At 43.4% G+C, this 17,201-nt stretch overlaps 1 protein-coding gene across 3 annotated transcripts; it reads right to left on the reverse strand.

Annotated features, from left to right (window-relative positions):
• Nucleotides 1-4,778: 4,778 nt before the first annotated feature.
• Nucleotides 4,779-16,868, reverse strand: TRMO (tRNA methyltransferase O). Of its 3 annotated transcripts, none has more exons than XM_060101067.1 (5): nucleotides 16,735-16,868; nucleotides 11,484-11,658; nucleotides 10,510-10,667; nucleotides 6,471-7,133; nucleotides 4,779-5,216 (listed from the first exon to the last, which is right to left on the reverse strand). In XM_060101067.1, exons 1-5 carry the CDS (start codon nucleotides 16,808-16,810, stop codon nucleotides 4,957-4,959), a joined length of 1,332 nt encoding a protein of 443 aa, XP_059957050.1. In that variant the 5' UTR covers nucleotides 16,811-16,868; the 3' UTR covers nucleotides 4,779-4,956. The 3 variants fall into 3 exon arrangements, with proteins under 3 accessions (XP_059957050.1, XP_059957051.1, XP_059957052.1); XM_060101068.1 differs by lacking the exon at nucleotides 16,735-16,868 and adding an exon at nucleotides 15,816-16,193; XM_060101069.1 differs by lacking the exons at nucleotides 10,510-10,667; nucleotides 16,735-16,868 and having other exon boundaries at nucleotides 11,484-11,561.
• Between the last annotated feature and the right edge of the window lie 333 nt (nucleotides 16,869-17,201).

The following is a 17,201-nucleotide window of genomic DNA, read 5'->3' on the forward strand; positions in this document are numbered from 1 at the left end:
GCCCAGGCCCAGCCAGTCTACCTGCTCCAAACTGGCTCAGCTCCACAGCTGATGTGTGACCTGGGTGATTTCTGTTTCTGTGATCCACATGTGATGCTCCAGGAAAAAATGTCTCTAACTATATTTACCAGATTTGGGGGGGGGGGGGCGCACAAGGACAAAGTTACATATTTATATAAATCGAACTTATTCAAGTTAGGACATTTAACTCTCCTTATGTTCCACCTATAAAAATAACAAGTGCTCATGATTAGGAAAAAATCCACAGCATACTGAAGAGAATAAAGTGAAAAGTTCCCTTCCCCAATAAGCCCCCAGAGAACATGCCCCCACCCCCAAGCAACCATTGTTAGCATACTTGTATTTATCCTTCTAGAAGTTTTCTACATATGTATAAACATGGAATTGTATATCCTCATTTGACATGTATGAATAGAACATTATAACACATACTTTACTATTTATGTTGTATTGGTGAGTTTTCTCACATGGCTACATGACTAAATCTTTTCAAAAGGATTTAGAGTCCATGACTTAAAAGCATGCAATAACCCAAAAACCTATTTGTAAATAAGCTTTCTGGAACTCATAACACCTTTTCAGAGAAATAATGTTCTAAATCAGGGTCCATAAACGTCTTCTGTAAAGGGCCAGATGGTAAAATCTTCAGCTTTGCATGCCATATTCTGTCACTGGTTCAGCTTTGGGGGCTGTTTGCTTTTGTTTACAATCTTTTAAAAATATAAAGACCAATCTTAGCTCCCAGGTGACACAAAAACAGGCTGTGGGCCAAACTTGGCCTTCAGACTATAGTCTGCTGAGCCCTGTTCTAAATAGCGGTTAGGTTCCCAGCTTAGTGCCCAGAAGCAAAATCCACCCAAAATGTTGCTAAGATACCAAATGAGTCAACATATTTTAAATGGCTTTGTAAACTATAACGTCTATACCGCTGTGAAGAATTATTAGACTTCTTCAGTGTTTAGCATGTGGTGATTTTTAAAAATAAAATTAGTTAACACTGAATAAAAAAGTTTTACACATCTTGAACTGCATGAAGAATTAGTGAAGAATCTGAATAGACTTCTCAAGTTATCTACAAGGTAGAAAAAGTAGGAAACCCTGTATTACATCCAACCCTACCGTTTTTGTCAGCACAACATAAACATACATTGACTCAAAGTTGATTGGTCTGTGTGGCTTGAGTTCGTAGGCCAAGTACCACCCTCCATCAGAAAACAGAGAGGGTACTGCTGAGTTTTTGCCCCCCACCCCCTGCCGTCACTGTGGGTACTGGAAAGGCTTTTCTTGTGCTTGTCACTCACAGTCACATGCACTGACCTAAACCTTGAGTCCTCTGTGAGTCCCACTTCCTGGAACCCACAGAGGCAGAGAGGGGGCAGAGAGCAGATCAGAGAGGATGCTGGAGAGTCGTTTGGTGGCTACCCAGATGAGGAACCTTATTTTTAACAATGACCAAAAATCCCTATTATATTTCATTGAGCTTTTTTAATCCTTACAACTTGCCTCTTCTCTGTCACAGAGGTAGAACTTACCTTAATAATTTCACATCATGATTAATTCTATTTTCTTATAAAAGAAATGCAAAAAAAAAAGGCTAAACAAATAAAAGAAATGCAGACTACCCTGAAATATCTGGGCTGGAATCAGGAAAGAAGGTGAGAGAGACAGGGTACTAAAGAGGATCGTGCGTGAGAAAGGGACTGAGCTGGGGACTGTGTGCATATGGGCAGTGAAGGCGGTTCCTGGTACATGTGCAACCTCAGGAGGGAAAGCGGCGGGGGGGCAGGTGGCAAAATGTCAACTGGGTCCTTAAGGTGGGGCTCTTTGTGACAGCTCCCTTAGCAAAACGTCCTATAACTTGCTAAAAGAAGTTCTTTTTTAAAAAAAATTCTGTAATGATAATAAAACAAGACCTTCTATACACTGGATTTTAGGGACCCCTTCATTCTCCTGAGTCTGCTTGTCCAGCCAGGTAAGCCAGAGCAGAGTGACAGAGAAAGGGTGTTGATGATGACAGGCACAATAAAAAAATGACCTAAGTTACAGACCATGGAAGAGTTTAGAAAATACTTTCCCAAGCATTATCCTTGTAACAATAACTCTGTAAGGTCACGGAGGTGGAGGTGGGCTCAGTGACTCGCCCACGGGCACACAGCAAGCACAGGGCAGAGCAGAAAGAGTGCTTGAAATTTCTGAGGCCAGCCTCAGTGCTCTCCACATCTCCCATGCTGCTTCCCAGGAGGTTCCAAGCAGATCTAGTGGGAATGGACATCTCCGCCCGTATTCCTCTCCCTATTCTTCGTTTAGTGATTAGATTTCCATCAGCATCGCTCTAAGTGAAGCACCCTGTGCTTATGAAGCATATGGAGCTGCTTCAAATAAAGCAGCATGGTTGGCTGAGCATCTGCACCTGCACTGGGGGAGGCAGGAGCACCAAGCTAAGAAGGGAGCCAACTCTGGGACCAGGCGGGTGGGCTGAAATCCTTGATGCTTGGCTGACCAGCTCTGTGAGCCTGAACACGTCGCTTAACCTCTGGTCAATGTAGGGAGAGCATGTAGCTCAGTGCCCAGGATGTGCTAAAAGTTCAGTAACTGATGCACATTTCATTATTACTGAGTCCTCATCTGCCTCCTTTGGGACTGTATCATAAAAAGAAAACTACCAACAAGAGCTTGACAAACACATGGCTCATGGGTTTAGCTAAGAGTCTACCTGGTTGTGCACAGCCTCCACGTGCTGGAATAATCCATCCCCCTCCTTAAGCCAGGCTACAATTTTAAAATGTAATAAATGGCACTCATCCTTCTAATCTCTTCCTATATGTGACTGACAAGTATCAGCGTTTCTTGTGGAAGTTACTGTTCTGGAAAGCTGGGGCAGGTGGGCCAAAAGCCAGAATTACCTAAACAGCTTGAACTGGAGTTTATCTCCAAGCTAGTGAAAATAATCAGCTATCAGGGCTCCCCAAACAGGCACCAAAAAGCAAAGGCTAAACTCTAAGGTGGATGTCATTTGTGTCCCTTTCTTTTGAAAAAGTTTCCAAGATGAAAAGGAATAGCACATTTACTTTAAATGATTTCTCTTGCTGAGGGATGGAAGTTCGTAATCCAGAGATACAAATTTCCTCACAATACGACACTTGCCTAGAGACAAAAGTTCACATGGGGGACTCAAGGAATGAGGGTGGGGTGAGGCTCAAGAACATGTTATATGAGAAACAGCTGAAGAAAACATGGGAGCCTGATCAGCTTTACCCTATGTGGCCTGGCCAGAGGGTGGAGTTATCAGAGAACAGATCTGATCTCATATAAAGGAAGAACACTTTAATAACGAGCTACACAGGGCAGGCGTGAAGCGTCATCACCGAGGGGTTTAACCAGGGGGAGAGGGCCAAACACTGGGTATAATGAAAAGACTGGTGAGCTGGCAGAGAACTAAGCTGGATTATATTTAGGATTTTAGTTTTAAAATCCTGAGAATGTATATTAAAACCCCAAACAACAGAACAGTCCTCTTGCTAGAAGTCCGGTTGGTATGGTCCTGAGAGTTATTTTTTCCATATTAAATATCAACATTTTGTGCTTCAAGACCTGACTCAGTCTCAAAGTAATTTTAAGAGAAAAGAATTCAAAATCAAAATAAACGGTGGATTGTACCAATGTCAACTTCCTAGTTTTAACATCATACCATAGTTATGTAAGCTGTTACCATGGGAAGAAGCTAGGTAAAGGGTACACGGGACCTTTGCCCTATTTTTTGCAACTTCCTATGAATCTGTAATTATCTAGAAATAAAAAGCTTTTTAAAAGTCGAATTAAATATACCTCCCCAAGAGGTTCTAAGTAAACTCAAATAAAACGCAGTTTGTTTCAGGAGTGCAGTGTCATCAGCCATAAATGACTCTGTGCAAGTATCCACAGGCAGCAGGGCTCATTTCAAAACCATGATCAAGCAGCTATGAAGATCTACAGTTGCGATTAGGAAAGCCTACGTCATGTTGACAGGTGCCTAATTTGGTTACACTGACATAAATCTTCAGTTATCTGGGATCACATCTTTAAAGTCACCTATAGGCAATACATTCTTACAACTGCTTCCCGTGTGGTGCTTACACAGGAATCATGTATGGACTTAATTACTCTATCTAACTGTAATACAACAATGTGTTTGTGTCTTCTTCCTCCACAACTATGACCTGCAAAAAGAAATGCATCCTGTTCATCTCATTCTATCACCAAAACCTAACTCACAATAGTTCTCAGTAAACAGTCATAGAATAAATAAGAAATAAACCAGTAATTAAGTTATTTTCTTGGACTTCTCAGAGTGACTTTCTTTTCTGATACAAAGGCATCCAAAGAAACCTTAAGAGTCTCTAATTTTGGAATCAGGATTAAATATTACACATACATGTGTGTGCGTGTGTGCATGCGTGTGTGTGTGTGGCAAAGTCTCTGAAACACAGGGGTTTAGTCTCTAAAGATCTTTATAACTACTTGGTTTTGATTTGTTAGTTTCTTAAGATATCATAACTCAGTTTGATTTAGAATAAAACAGAGAGGTCAGGCTTTTTCAGACAAAAAAACCAACATGAATTGGTCAACACATCCCCCCAGCTTCTGCCCAGTTTTATCAAGTGCCAAGAAGAACTGACTTCTTTCAGAAAACACTGATAAAGCATCACCTTTGGATTCTTCAATATTAACTGATCAAAAATGATCATGATATGGCGATTTCTCCAAATTCTGTATCTCTTAGTTTATTAAAATACATGTTTTTCAAATAAATATTCTGAACAACCCAAATCAATCAAAGCAGTGAGATCACAAAGTGTTGCTTCTTTCTGCAAAGAAGGCACATCATTAGCTTGTACAGAAAATCCAACAGCCATACCGAAGTCAATTAGGCTGTCTTAAAGACTCGATGGAGGCTACTCACGATCCCAGAGACACCAAGGACTCCGCAGGGTCACTCATCTGAACAGGCTCAGCAGCCGGCTTGATCCTTAAGACCTCTGCAAAGCCATCACCAAACCAGCACGTGACATGTGCTATGTCTACTGTAAAGTAGAAAAGACGATCCTGGCAGAGTTTCCGTCGATATACAGACCGAGGGTCGGCTGACAGCACAGCCTCGATGGCACACCTTGCTTCCTCCGCTGACTGAAAATATTTAAATGAAGCCTGACCAATACCTGCAATAAGAAGAACACAACTTGGGGATTCCCCTGGTAGTCCAGTGGCGACGACTCCACGCTTTCACTGCTGAGGCCGAGGGTTCAATCCCTGGTCGGTGAACTAAGATCCCACAAGCCATGTGGGATGCATCCCACTCCCCACACAAAAAAAAAAAAAACTGACCTTCCTCTTCCCATGAACTGTACACAGTGATTAAACAACTTTCATAAACAAAACTTTAAAAATAAAGAGATTGATTTAGAAGTCAAATGTTCTGTTTAAACATAAAGCCTTAGGAAAGAGAGTAGAACCACCATCCAGGGGCAGGTGAAATCTGACATCTCCTTGGCAACTAACTGGCTACTTCTTACAGGAATCACCGCACCCACTTTTTAATGGACCTCTCCTTCACTCTGGACAGCTGCTTGGAATCTGCTTGTGGGCTGGAAAAACCAGATAACAATGTTTGTTAACAACCATGTGTTAGAGTAAACAGGCTCCAAGTTAAAAGCCCTGTGGCCTTTCTCTTCTGCAGTGAAGTGCATGCCTCTAGTGCTGGGACTTTATGGGGACAATTTCTGTGCTAAGACACTCTTTCCTTCTTACTCCTGGGCTCTGTGACAGAGGTCGAGCTATCCATCACCCAATAGGTAAAACAAGATGAGACATTTCTCTACTCAGATAGTGAAACAGATGAAAAAACTCAATCTACATAGGTACAGAGCAAGCACAATTTAGCTTCCGAATGCTGTTTGAGAACTCCAAGAGCTACTGCCACACGCAAACAAGAGGCCCAATTCCTGGGCAGCAGCCGTTCTCAGTGAACACTTGACTGACTGCCCGGCACTCACTGTGCTGAACAAACAGTTGTTGATGGAAAGCCATCAGATGATGACGTTGACCAAGTATGATTTTATACTTCTACATTTCTTTACAAGTCATCATCACAAATACTCTATATAAAACTGCCCTCAGAGGGCTTCCCTGGTGGCGCAGTGGTTGAGAGTCCACCTGCCGATGCAGGGGACGTGGGTTCGTGCCCCGGTCCTGGAAGATCCCACATGCCGTGGAGCGGCTGGGCCCATGAGCCATGGCCGCTGAGCCTGCGCGTCCAGAGCCTGTGCTCCACAACGGGAGAGGCCACAACAGTGAGAGGCCCGCGTACCGCAAAAAAAAAAAAAAAAAAAAGAACTGCCCTCAGAAATAGCAAGTTTGCCTAAACCTCCAAGTAAAAGCTCATTTCTCATTCAGAAACAAGAAATGGAAAGTACCTGGTTCACCTGAGCTGAGGTGCTCAAGGTCCATCTCCGCGTGAGGAGTAAACCGGACTCCCAAGGTGGCCACGGGAGCCTCTCTCACCCAGGTGGGGACCGCACTGTGGTGGGCTACACCAGCCACCCTGGAAGGGCAGGGAAGAGCCTCGGGCGGCATCTCCGTGCTGTGTCCTTGTGCCACCACCGCTGCTTCCCCTCTCCTCAGCCTGCTGCCTGCTTGTTCCTCTGAAAAGCTCTTCTCCAGGCAACATGGGCCACTTTGCTCTTCTGCTACCCTAGGACTTGGACCACTTCCTGATTCTTCACCCAAATCTGCTGCTCTCTCTCTGGGCTCAGGTGAGCTTTGCTGGGTTTTTGCTGAGTTGTCGTGTTTTGCGTTGTTTTCTCGCCAAGTTCTATCTTCAGGACATTTAGGTTTCTCCTTAGTGCAACTGTAGAGCTGTGGTTCCTCGTACCCTGAGAGCTGTTGCTGGTCACAGCTATCAGTCTTGCCATCACACTGGGACACAGTTTTTGGTTTACATTGGTTATTCTGTAAATTAAAGTCCCCTAAAGGCTCAATCAAATTTTGTGGCGAGTCATAATCAGCTATGTAGGGCTTTATGTCTAGTACAGGTGTGCCATGAATCATGTCAATTCCAGAAAGGTATATGGCTCCACCTATAATGTGAAAAACATCCTCTTAGAAATATTAACAATGAAAAACAGTGCAAACAACTGGAGAATCAACAACGTCTGCTTAAACCCCACCAAGCTTACTCACAATTCTCTTACACACCAGGCCCTCTTATACCTGGTGCCAATATACAGTTTTCTTTCTACCTAGAAACCCATTCTCTTCTTTATCTGTCAAACTCCTAATTGCTCTTCAAGGCTCTCATGTAACACCTCCTTTACAGAGCCTTTCTGGCTCTTCCAGACATAAGCATTCTTTCCTCTGGGTTCCGCAGAGGTACCTGTGCCCGAACCTCTCCTGGAGGCCTCGTCACGTGGTCTAGCAATGACCTGCTTAGAGTCTCTCCCCCTAGACAGTAAGTAGGTCCTCGAGCACTAGGTGGGGCCATCTCACCTTTGCATCACTGGAGGCTTCTAACTCTGTTCCAGACACATCAGAGTCCTCAATATATCTCTGTGGGACTGATGATGGTTTCCAATGTGTCAAACAGAGTCTAAGGTGGCCCCATGATGTCACCTCCTGGTGTATAATCCCCTCTTCTTGAGTATGACTTGATATCACTTCAGTGACTACATTATGTTATCTAAGACTCCTGTGTTTGCTGGCAGATTCACTTGAGAGACTCTCCCTGTGGGCTTGAAGACGCAAGCGGCCTTGCTGGGAAAGCCCGTGTGGCAAGGCACTGCGAGAGGTCTCTAGGCGCTGGGGGCCACCTCTAGGAGCTGGGGGCAGCCACCAGCCAACAACTAGCAAGAGGCCAGGACCCTCAGAACCACAACTGCAAGGAAGTGAATTCTGCCTATGACCAGAGTAGGCTTGGAAATGGATTCTTCTACAGTCAAACCTCCAGGAAAGAACTCATTCCACTTCACTGCAGCTTGGTGAGACTCTTAAGTGAGGACCCAGCTAAGCTGTGCCCATACTCCTAACCTATAGAAACATTGTGATGTTTTAAACACATAATAAATGTGTGCTGTTTAAACTGATAGTGCACGGTAATTTGTTACACAGCAATAGAAATCTAATACTCCACTGAATAATTAAACACGGCACTTCCCTGTGACACAGTGGTTAAGAACCTGCCTGCAAATGCAGGGGACATGGGTTTGATCCCTGGTCCGGGAAGATCCCACATGCTGCTGATGAACTAAGCCTGTGTGCCACAACTACTGAGCCTACGCTCTAGAACCCATGAGCCATAACTACTGAGCCCATGCGCCACAACTACTGAAGCCCACATGCCCTAGAGCCCATATGCCACAACTACTGAGCCCACACGCCACAACTACTGAAGCCCACATGCTCTAGAGCCCACGTGCCACAACTACTGAGCCCACGTGCTACAACTACTGAAGCCCGCATGCCTAGAGCCCATGATCCACAACATGAGAGGCAATGAGAAACCCCGCTCATCGCAACTACAGAAAGCCCGGGCACAGCAACAAAGACCCAACGCAGCCAAAAAAAAAAAAATTAAACAGAACATAAGTCACCATTACCAAATATTAAGGAAAGGTCCCCAGTTGTCCCACTTACACAGCTGCTGTTCAGTTCCTTCTACTGGGGCAAAGTCTACTAACTTGATCCTTGGAATAGTGGCCCGGTGAGAATCAAAAACTGCATGTGATCACATTTGATCCTATCTCCGTTTGAGAAAAACATGACTAACAAAGGACTCTGATTTCTAAAACATGCTTACTGTGAATGAACCTGGAACTTTGGAAAGAAGATTTTGGACTTTCTCAGTGATAGATTATGCCTAATAATGTTTGCAAAAGAAAGAAAAGCACTGGGGCACAGGTGAGAGTTCATGGGATTTGAAGTCAGACAACCCCCTGGCTGGATGCTATTGGGTAAATTATCAAACATCAAAGAGCCTCAGTGCCCTCACCCATAACACGGAGACTGCTACCTTATCAAGCCCACGAGCCACTGTGAGATACCATACATGAACACTCTTTATAAACTGCAAAGCACCACACAAACACTAGTCATCCTTATAACGCTTATTTATAAGAGTGTCTACAGCGCTACTGTGTTTGCCTTTCACCTTTCTGATTTGATCTTCCCCATTAGAATGCTAAGATCCTCTGTAGGGATGGGATTTTTATCTAATCTGCTTGCCACTATATTCCCAGCACCTAGAACAATGGTTGGCACATATTCAGTGCTCAGAAAATACGTGTGGTTGCACGAACGATCATAAAACATTCCAGTACTGTTACCCAAGTTGTGTGTTACCCAGCACACCCAAATGTGCTGATCAGGTCCAAGGCATTCAAGAATGGGAGGCTTTCAAAAATGAACGGCTCAGGGCTTCCCTGGTGGCGCAGTGGTTGAGAGTCCGCCTGCTGATGTAGGGGTTACGGGTTCGTGTCCCGGTCCGGGAAGATCCCACATGCCGCGGAGCGGCTGGGCCCGTGAGCCATGGCTGCTGAGCCTGTGCGTCCGGAGCCTGTGCCCCGCAACGGGAGAGGCCACGATAAAGAGAGGCCCGCGTACCACAAAAAAAAAAAAAAAAAAAAAAAAGAACGGCTCAGTAACGTGTTTATATATGAACACGTAGTTAAATCTAATCTGGTATTCTACACAGGTTCTCCCACAATCTGACAGATGTTCAACCTATGGTGTATCCATCGCAGACCCTCTGCCTCACATCACAGTGGACAGCGGCACAGCAGACACGATGTATGTTCATTTCCTCAGGGGTGCAAGGAAGAAATGATCCACCACACTGTGGTCAGATGTGCTGACCATATATGCACGTGCAACCAGTTACTGTGCGTTAAATTTTGAGAGTGTCCAGTTATTTATTTACTTATTTTTTTTGCGGTATGCGGGCCTCTCACTGTTGTGGCCTCTCCCATTGCAGAGCACAGGCTCCAGACGCGCAGGCTCAGCGGCCATGGCTCACGGGCCTAGCCACTCCGCGGCATGTGGGATCTTCCCGGACCGGGGCACGAACCCGCATCCCCTGCATCGGCAGGTGGACTCTCAACCACTGCACCACCAGGGAAGCCCCAAGAGTGTCCAGTTATTTTTAGATCATTTTATATTTACTGCATTCCAAGTCAGAAAAAATTTGGTTACTAATTATAAAATCTTAAGAGTTACTTTTAAATAATTTAATAACTTCTGATAAATATAATGACATAAACTAACTCTGAGCATCCTACGAGAGCTTATTCCAAAGTGTTTCAATGCTGACATTCTTTTAATCGTTTCATTTTCTTCAATGTCTGGTGGTTCACAGGGGCTAACACCATTGGTACTTGTCTCAATAACAGCCAGTGCTGAATACTATGTTGATTTTATAAGACTTCTTTTGGTTAAGGAAAAAATGGTAAAAGTACAAATTACCTTCTACCTTTTCCAGTTTGGCTAGGGTCAGTCCTATCGCATTGGGACGATGTGGGCTCCTTGTAGAGAAAACGCCAGTCTTCACACCATTCAGCCTAGGAGGCTGCACTTTTGCCTTACAGCTCAAATGACCATTTTTGTGAAAAACAAACAAAATCCTATTGAAAATAAACCAAACCACTGAGTAAGAAAAGAACACAGTTAATCTATCATAATGATTTGAGGAAGAAAAAAGCCTTTAATCCCCACAAATTAAAACAGAAAGAATGCTTCTAATGGTACTAAAATGTAATCAGTGGGGGGAAAAAGAGTAATATCATTCCCATTTTTTGAAAGAAGACAGTCTTATCTCTATATCCACTGCCCGTAACACAATAACTGGCACATGCTAGGACCTTAACAGGCTTTTGTCAAGTACCTGAATAAACAATACTTCATGGGTCTAGAGCAGGGTCCACAAACTTTTTCTGTAAAGGACCAGGTGGTAAATATTTTAGGGTTTGCAGGTCAACGAGTCTCTGCTATAAATAATTCAACTCTGCTGTTGTAACACAAAAGCAGCCATGGCCAACACATAAATGAATGCACGTGGTTATGTTCCCAAAAACTTACTTACAAAAACAGAAGATGCGATGGGTTTGGTCCACAGGCCATAGCTGGCTGACCCGTGGTCTAGAGGACAGAATAATGACCCATGGACAGAATCGAGAAGGTCTACAGATTTCAGCTCAACAGAAGTCATTCAACAAAACTGGAACCAACTGCAGATGGAATGCGCCCCTCAGTGGATCCCAAGCTTCCCCGAGGGTGTCCAAGTTACGCAGACAATCATATGCATGAATATAGTACAAAAATCCCATGCAATAGACAAGGGTGGTCTGGATGGCAGTCTCCAGGGTTGCCTCCAACTGGAGTACTTTACTCAAGGGCAAGTTATGGTGCAAAGTACCATTTCTAACTATAAAACAACTTACCAAACATGAGAAAACTGTTCTAAGCCCATCAAGGAATGTTCAGGATTATTAAAGATGCTTTTTCTAATCCTCAAACAAGCCCGTGAATGGCTACAAATGGATGGCTGCCTTGGAGTACCATTCTTGGCCGAGAAACAGGATTCCAAGTAACCAATTGGCTCAGTTAAAAGATTCCCTACAGAAGAAAATTAGATAAAAAATCATTAATGAAAAGGTCAAGCAAAGATGTAGGAAGACATGTTTTCTTTAATGCATCCATTTCATAGTTTTAAAATCTATTAGATGTTATCCAACTATAAAATAAGATCCTTATAGCAATCAAAAATACATATAAATATCCTTATCATTACATATATCATTGTTATCAATACATCCCTTTAGATAATAAACTGGAAAGAGTATTGGTCTAAGAAAGAAAGAATGAAAGGAAAAATTCATTTTTAGAAGACCTACTATGACTATAATTCAAATTCTATGCAATCATTACTATGTTATGTGACCTTGGTTAGGGCTAAGAGGGTATTTCAAACAGAGGGAATAAGCTGCACAAAGTTAAGTGAGAAATTTTATAGCATAAGCAGGGAACAAGCCATTTTGATTGGCTGGAGTGTGAAAATACAAGGCAAAGAATAATGAAAGATAAGGAGACAGAGACTGTATATAGGTTAAAATGCTTTCAATTGAAAACAACAGAACACACGAAACAAACTAGTTTAATTAAGCAATAAAGGGAGTGTATGGGATCACAGTACTAAAATATCTAGAGGCAGTATAGATTTCAGGTTAGGCTTGCTCCAGCAGCTCTCTGCCCCACTAGAATGTAAACTCCATGTGGGCAGGAGTTTTTATGTCTTACTGACTGCTACGTTCTCATTGTCTAGTACTTGCCTACAAGAGTATAGGTGCTTTAAAAATTCATGCTACGCGGAGAAAAGGATTATGTAAGTCTAAACTGATTAAAATGGAAAGTGAAAAAGTGAAAGAAGAATGTGTGTAACATAATCCTATTTATGAAAATTTTATGTATTTACCTAACTAAACATGTACATATGTATGTCTAGAAAGCCATCTAGAAGGATATTCACCAAAATTTTAACACTGGTTAAAACTGGTGGAGACTTTAAATTGTGTTCTTTTCTGTTTAGGCTGGTTGTAATCCCTCGGATATTGGTATCATTGCACCATACAGGCAACAGCAAAAAGTCATCAATAATTTATTGGCACAGTCTTCTATCGGGATGGTCGAAGTTAATACAGTAGACAAATACCAAGGAAGAGACAAAAGTATCATTCTAGTATCTTTTGTTGAAAGTAATAAAGATGGAACTGTGAGTTAAAACAAACAAACAAACTGGGGCTTCCCTGGTGGCGCAGTGGTTGACAGTCCGCCTGCCGATGCAGGGGACGCGGGTTCATGCCCTGGTCCGGGAGGATCCCACATGCCACGGAGCAGCTAGGCCCGTGAGCCATGGCCGCTGGGCCTGCGCGTCCGGAGCCTGTGCTCCGCAATGGGAGAGGCCACAACAGTGAGAGGCCCGCGTACCACACACACAAAAAACAACTGGTATCTTCTCAGACTTGCTTTCTCTCTCTCAATATTATGATTCTAAGATCCATTGACACTGTGTACGTTTTTGATGACTTTAAATTTTTTTCCAACTACATTTACAGGCACTCTTTTTTTTAAACCTTCATCTATGCTCTGTGGAACTGATATAGTAAACATCTTAAAGATGAAGGAACTGAAGTCAAACAATTCTCTGGTGTTCATAAAAATACCATGAAGAAAAATGGCCAAAAAGGGCTCCTACCCTAGTCAGTTATGTTCTGCTTTATTTAACAAACACTTTCCAAGTGTCTACAATTGCCAGACATTGTGCTAAGTTTGGGGAAAAAATACAAAACAAGAACTCTTACCACAGTGGAGTTAACAGTTGATTGAGAGAAACTCACAATATGCTTCAATATCATGGGAAATGTCATATCTGTAGTAATGATCAAAGACTTTTGCCTTTGACTGATTGGGGGTCTAAAGTTTATAACTAACTTGAGCTATCACTTCATTGAATCAGTCTATACCTGTTTTTCACAGGCTATACATATGCTATGATAAATATAAGTTGTAACCAATTAGATTTATTCCAACCCTGTTTGTTCACCTCTATAAGAACATAAGCAAGATAATACTGGGTAAGCAATGAACTGAACGAGCTACATTGGAAGGAGTCCCTCAGCTATGTCACTCTCAAATGTTTGGGACCACTCTCAACATATCAACTATCCATCTAATAAACATCGGAACTTAACCATATTCTAATACGTCTGGAACTTATTTATTCTCTGTGCCCCGGTTCTTGGGATATTAAATGCTATGAAATATAAATGCTCAATGATTTCCAAATATAAATTCTGCTTGAATGCTCTCCTTGAAGTGGAGGCCTGAGAACATCCACCCAAGGGATTTCTGATCTTCTTCCTCTTGCCTCATATCTCAAAAAACAAACAAAAAGAAAACATTAAGCACTGTGCTGAGTGCCTGGGAACAGGCATAAACAAGAACCAGTTCTCACCATCAAGGTGTGCAGTACATTGACAGAGTGGACAAGTAAATCAACAATTAAATCAAACTGCCTTACATACATGCAGAATAGGGAGAGCACAGGTATGTCAGAGGAGTACTGGCATGAGAACCACATGGAAAGAGGGAGAAGTTTCCCTGGGGCCTATGGCTGGTATGAAAAGAGAAAAAGGACAAAAACAACACAGGGCCGTAACACTAGCTGTATGACCTTGGGCAAAACTGCTTCCCTCTCTAAATCCAGTTTTCTCAGCTATAAAACAAGGATAATCATCCTATCTTGGAAAGATGACTAAAATATGTAAAGTACCTAGTACAACAGAAGGTGCTCAGCAAGGAGAGATTTTTAAAGCCCTTACACAGGCTTTTCCCTCAATTTAACAATATTACAACTGTACTAATCATATAATTTAAAAAACCCAACAAGTTATTAACGCAGAGGCTTTCTGTACACAAGTCTTATCAACAAGTCTTGTACAGACAGAAATGTCCAGGTCCTTTTCACCTCTTGCCCGGACTATTAAATTACCCTTGTTATAATTTGTCTTCCCTTTGCCAGTCCCTCCCCTCCTCAAAACACACTACACCAGTCCTCTGGATTCTGAGTTCCTTATGTCTCGCTACTCTCTAAACTTTTTGTTTCCCACTATTAACAGCTGTCATATTTCTTTTTTAAAATTTTTATTATTTATTTATTTAACTATTTATTTATTTATTTATTTTTGGCTGGGTTGGGTCTTCATTGCTGCGCACAGGCTTTTCTCTAGCTCTGGCAAGCGGGGGCTACTCTTCCTTGTGTTTGTTTATTTATTTATTTATTATTTGGCTGTGCCGGGTCTTAGTTGTGGCATGTGGGATCTTTGTTGCCACGTGCGGGATCTTAGTCGGGGCATGCATGTGGGATCTAGTTCCCTGGCCAGGGATCGAACCCTGGCCCCCTGCACTGGGACCACAGAGTCTTAACCAATGGACCACCAGGGAAGTCCCCCATCCAACACTTCTGACTTACAGCTCCCAGACCCCATGCTCTGTAGACCTCTGAGCCCTGCTCTTTCCTGCCTGTCAAAATATCAGACCTGGGGCTTCCCTGGTGGCTCAGTGATTAAGAACCTGCCTGCCAATGCAGGGGTACGGGCTCCAGCCCTGGTCTGGGAAGATCCCACATGCCGCAGAGCAACTAAGCCCATGTGCCACAACTACTGAGCCTGCGAGCCACAACTACTGAAGCCCGCGCGCCTAGAGCCTGTGCTCTGCAACAAGAGAAGCCATCGCAATGAGGAGTCCACGCACCGCAACAAAGAGTAGCCCACTCGCCACAACTAGAGAAAGCCCACGTGCAACAACGAAGACCCAAAGCAGCCCAAAATATAAATAATGAATTAATTTGAAAAAAACTATCAAACCTATAATCTGGCAGTATGCAACAATTTTTTTTAACAGGCACAACCGTTGACCATGTAACAATACCTTTTAGAAATTCAAGTTAAACATTTAGAACATACACAAAGATTTTAGTTTCAAAACTTTCATTTAGAACAATGAAAACCAGCAATAACCTAAATGCCCAACAATAGGGAACTGGTTAAATAAGAGCACATCTATAAAATAAAATAGTGTGCAACTTCTCAAAATTAACATTATTAATTGCCATGGAAAGATTTTCATGAACCTTAAGTTTTGTTTTGTTTTTAATAAATGTAGAGCTGGGATTCAAATCAAAGTTTTGTTTTATTGTTTTAAATTTATTTATTTACTTTTGGCTGCATTGGGTCTTCGCTGCTGCGAGCGGGGGCAACTCTTCATTGCGGTGCACAGGCTTCTCATTGCGGTGGCTTCTCTTGCTGTGGAGCATGGGCTCTAGGCGCGAGGGCTTCAGTAGTTGTGGCTCGCAGGCTCTAGAGCGCAGGCTCAGTAGTTGTGGTGCATGGGCTTAGTTGCTCTGCAACATGTAGGAATCTTCCAGGACCAGGGCTTGAACCCGTGTCCCCTGCACTGGCAGGTGGATTCTTAACCACTGCGCCACCAAGGAAGTCCTTAAGTTTTTTTTTTGAAGTTATAAAACAATGGTGTCGCATATCACCTCATGTTTCTAGTGTGTAGGCACTGAAACTATTATGGAAAGTAGACACCAAAAATTAACAGTGGTTTTCTCTGGGTAATGGCCGACTACTTTCATCTTTTTTTCCATTTGCTTCCTCGGATTTCTAAAGTTAATATATTCTGCCCTAAAAATAGGGGTGAAAATAAAGAGAAACAAACTCATGCCATCTTTCAATGCCCAGTTTAAAACTATTTCCTACACTTCCTGCAGCACAGGTTGCTTCTCTCTTGTGGCGTTAATCCCGAATCGGCAGAACACCTGCTGTATATATCCTATCTCTCATTTATGGGTGAGAACTCCCCAAGACAAAGGCCACTACACTGCACGTAGCTGTTCTGCCAAGACCAGGCCACCTTAGCTACCAAGAACAGAACAGGAGAGATGATGTCATCCCGCTCGCCTAAGACACATCACGTGGTCTACTAAGCACATGACCCGTGCCTTCCAATAATCAGGAAAAACGACCCACGTCCATTCTAGGTCTCGCATTTGCCGTCCCTCCCTGCAGTGAAGTCGGCTCCCTGCACTTAGGGCTCTTCGGAGTGCGGGACCTTCAGCCTCTTAGAAGTTACCTGTCTCCAGAGCCGGCTTCACGCACCCGCACGAGGTCACTGTGGGTCGAGGGCCGGGCTCCTCCAAGTCGCGCATGGCTAGTGGTCTCACAGGTGCCCACCCAACGCGTTCAAGCCTTCCGCTTCCGGTCTCCATGCATGGCGCCTGCGCAGTGCGGGAGAAGTGCGGCGCGCGGCGGGCGGCGCCGGAGGCCACCGCTAGGTGGCGATTAGGGCCTGGATCCCTCGTTCTGCTTCTGAACGTGTGTCTGCTGTATCCCGCGGATCCCTTGCAGTTGCCCGCCCTTTCAGGGCAGTCAGAAGCTCCCAGTTACCACCCTTTCCAAGGGGAGCACGTCGATGAAGATTTATGCATAAAGATGTCTCTCTCGAAATAATAATCAACCTACATATCCAGTGCATGACGCTAATTTTTAAATAAAAGTAGTATGTATATACAATTATCACATAGCAAGCTGATCGGATGT

Source organism: Mesoplodon densirostris, chromosome 6 (genome assembly GCF_025265405.1).
Source record: "Mesoplodon densirostris isolate mMesDen1 chromosome 6, mMesDen1 primary haplotype, whole genome shotgun sequence".
In the NCBI taxonomy this organism is placed as follows: domain Eukaryota; kingdom Metazoa; phylum Chordata; class Mammalia; order Artiodactyla; family Ziphiidae; genus Mesoplodon; species Mesoplodon densirostris.

Coding starts and splice junctions, on each gene's coding strand:
- TRMO (XM_060101067.1), bottom strand. CDS start 16,810: ATGCGCGACTTGGAGGAGCCCGGCCCTCGACCCACAGTGACCTCGTGC. Junction 11,659..16,734: donor GAAGCCGGCTCTGGAGACAG/GTAACTTCTAAG, acceptor TTTCTTCTGTAG/GGAATCTTTTAACTGAGCCA. Junction 7,134..10,509: donor CAAACTGGAAAAGGTAGAAG/GTAATTTGTACT, acceptor TTCACATTATAG/GTGGAGCCATATACCTTTCT.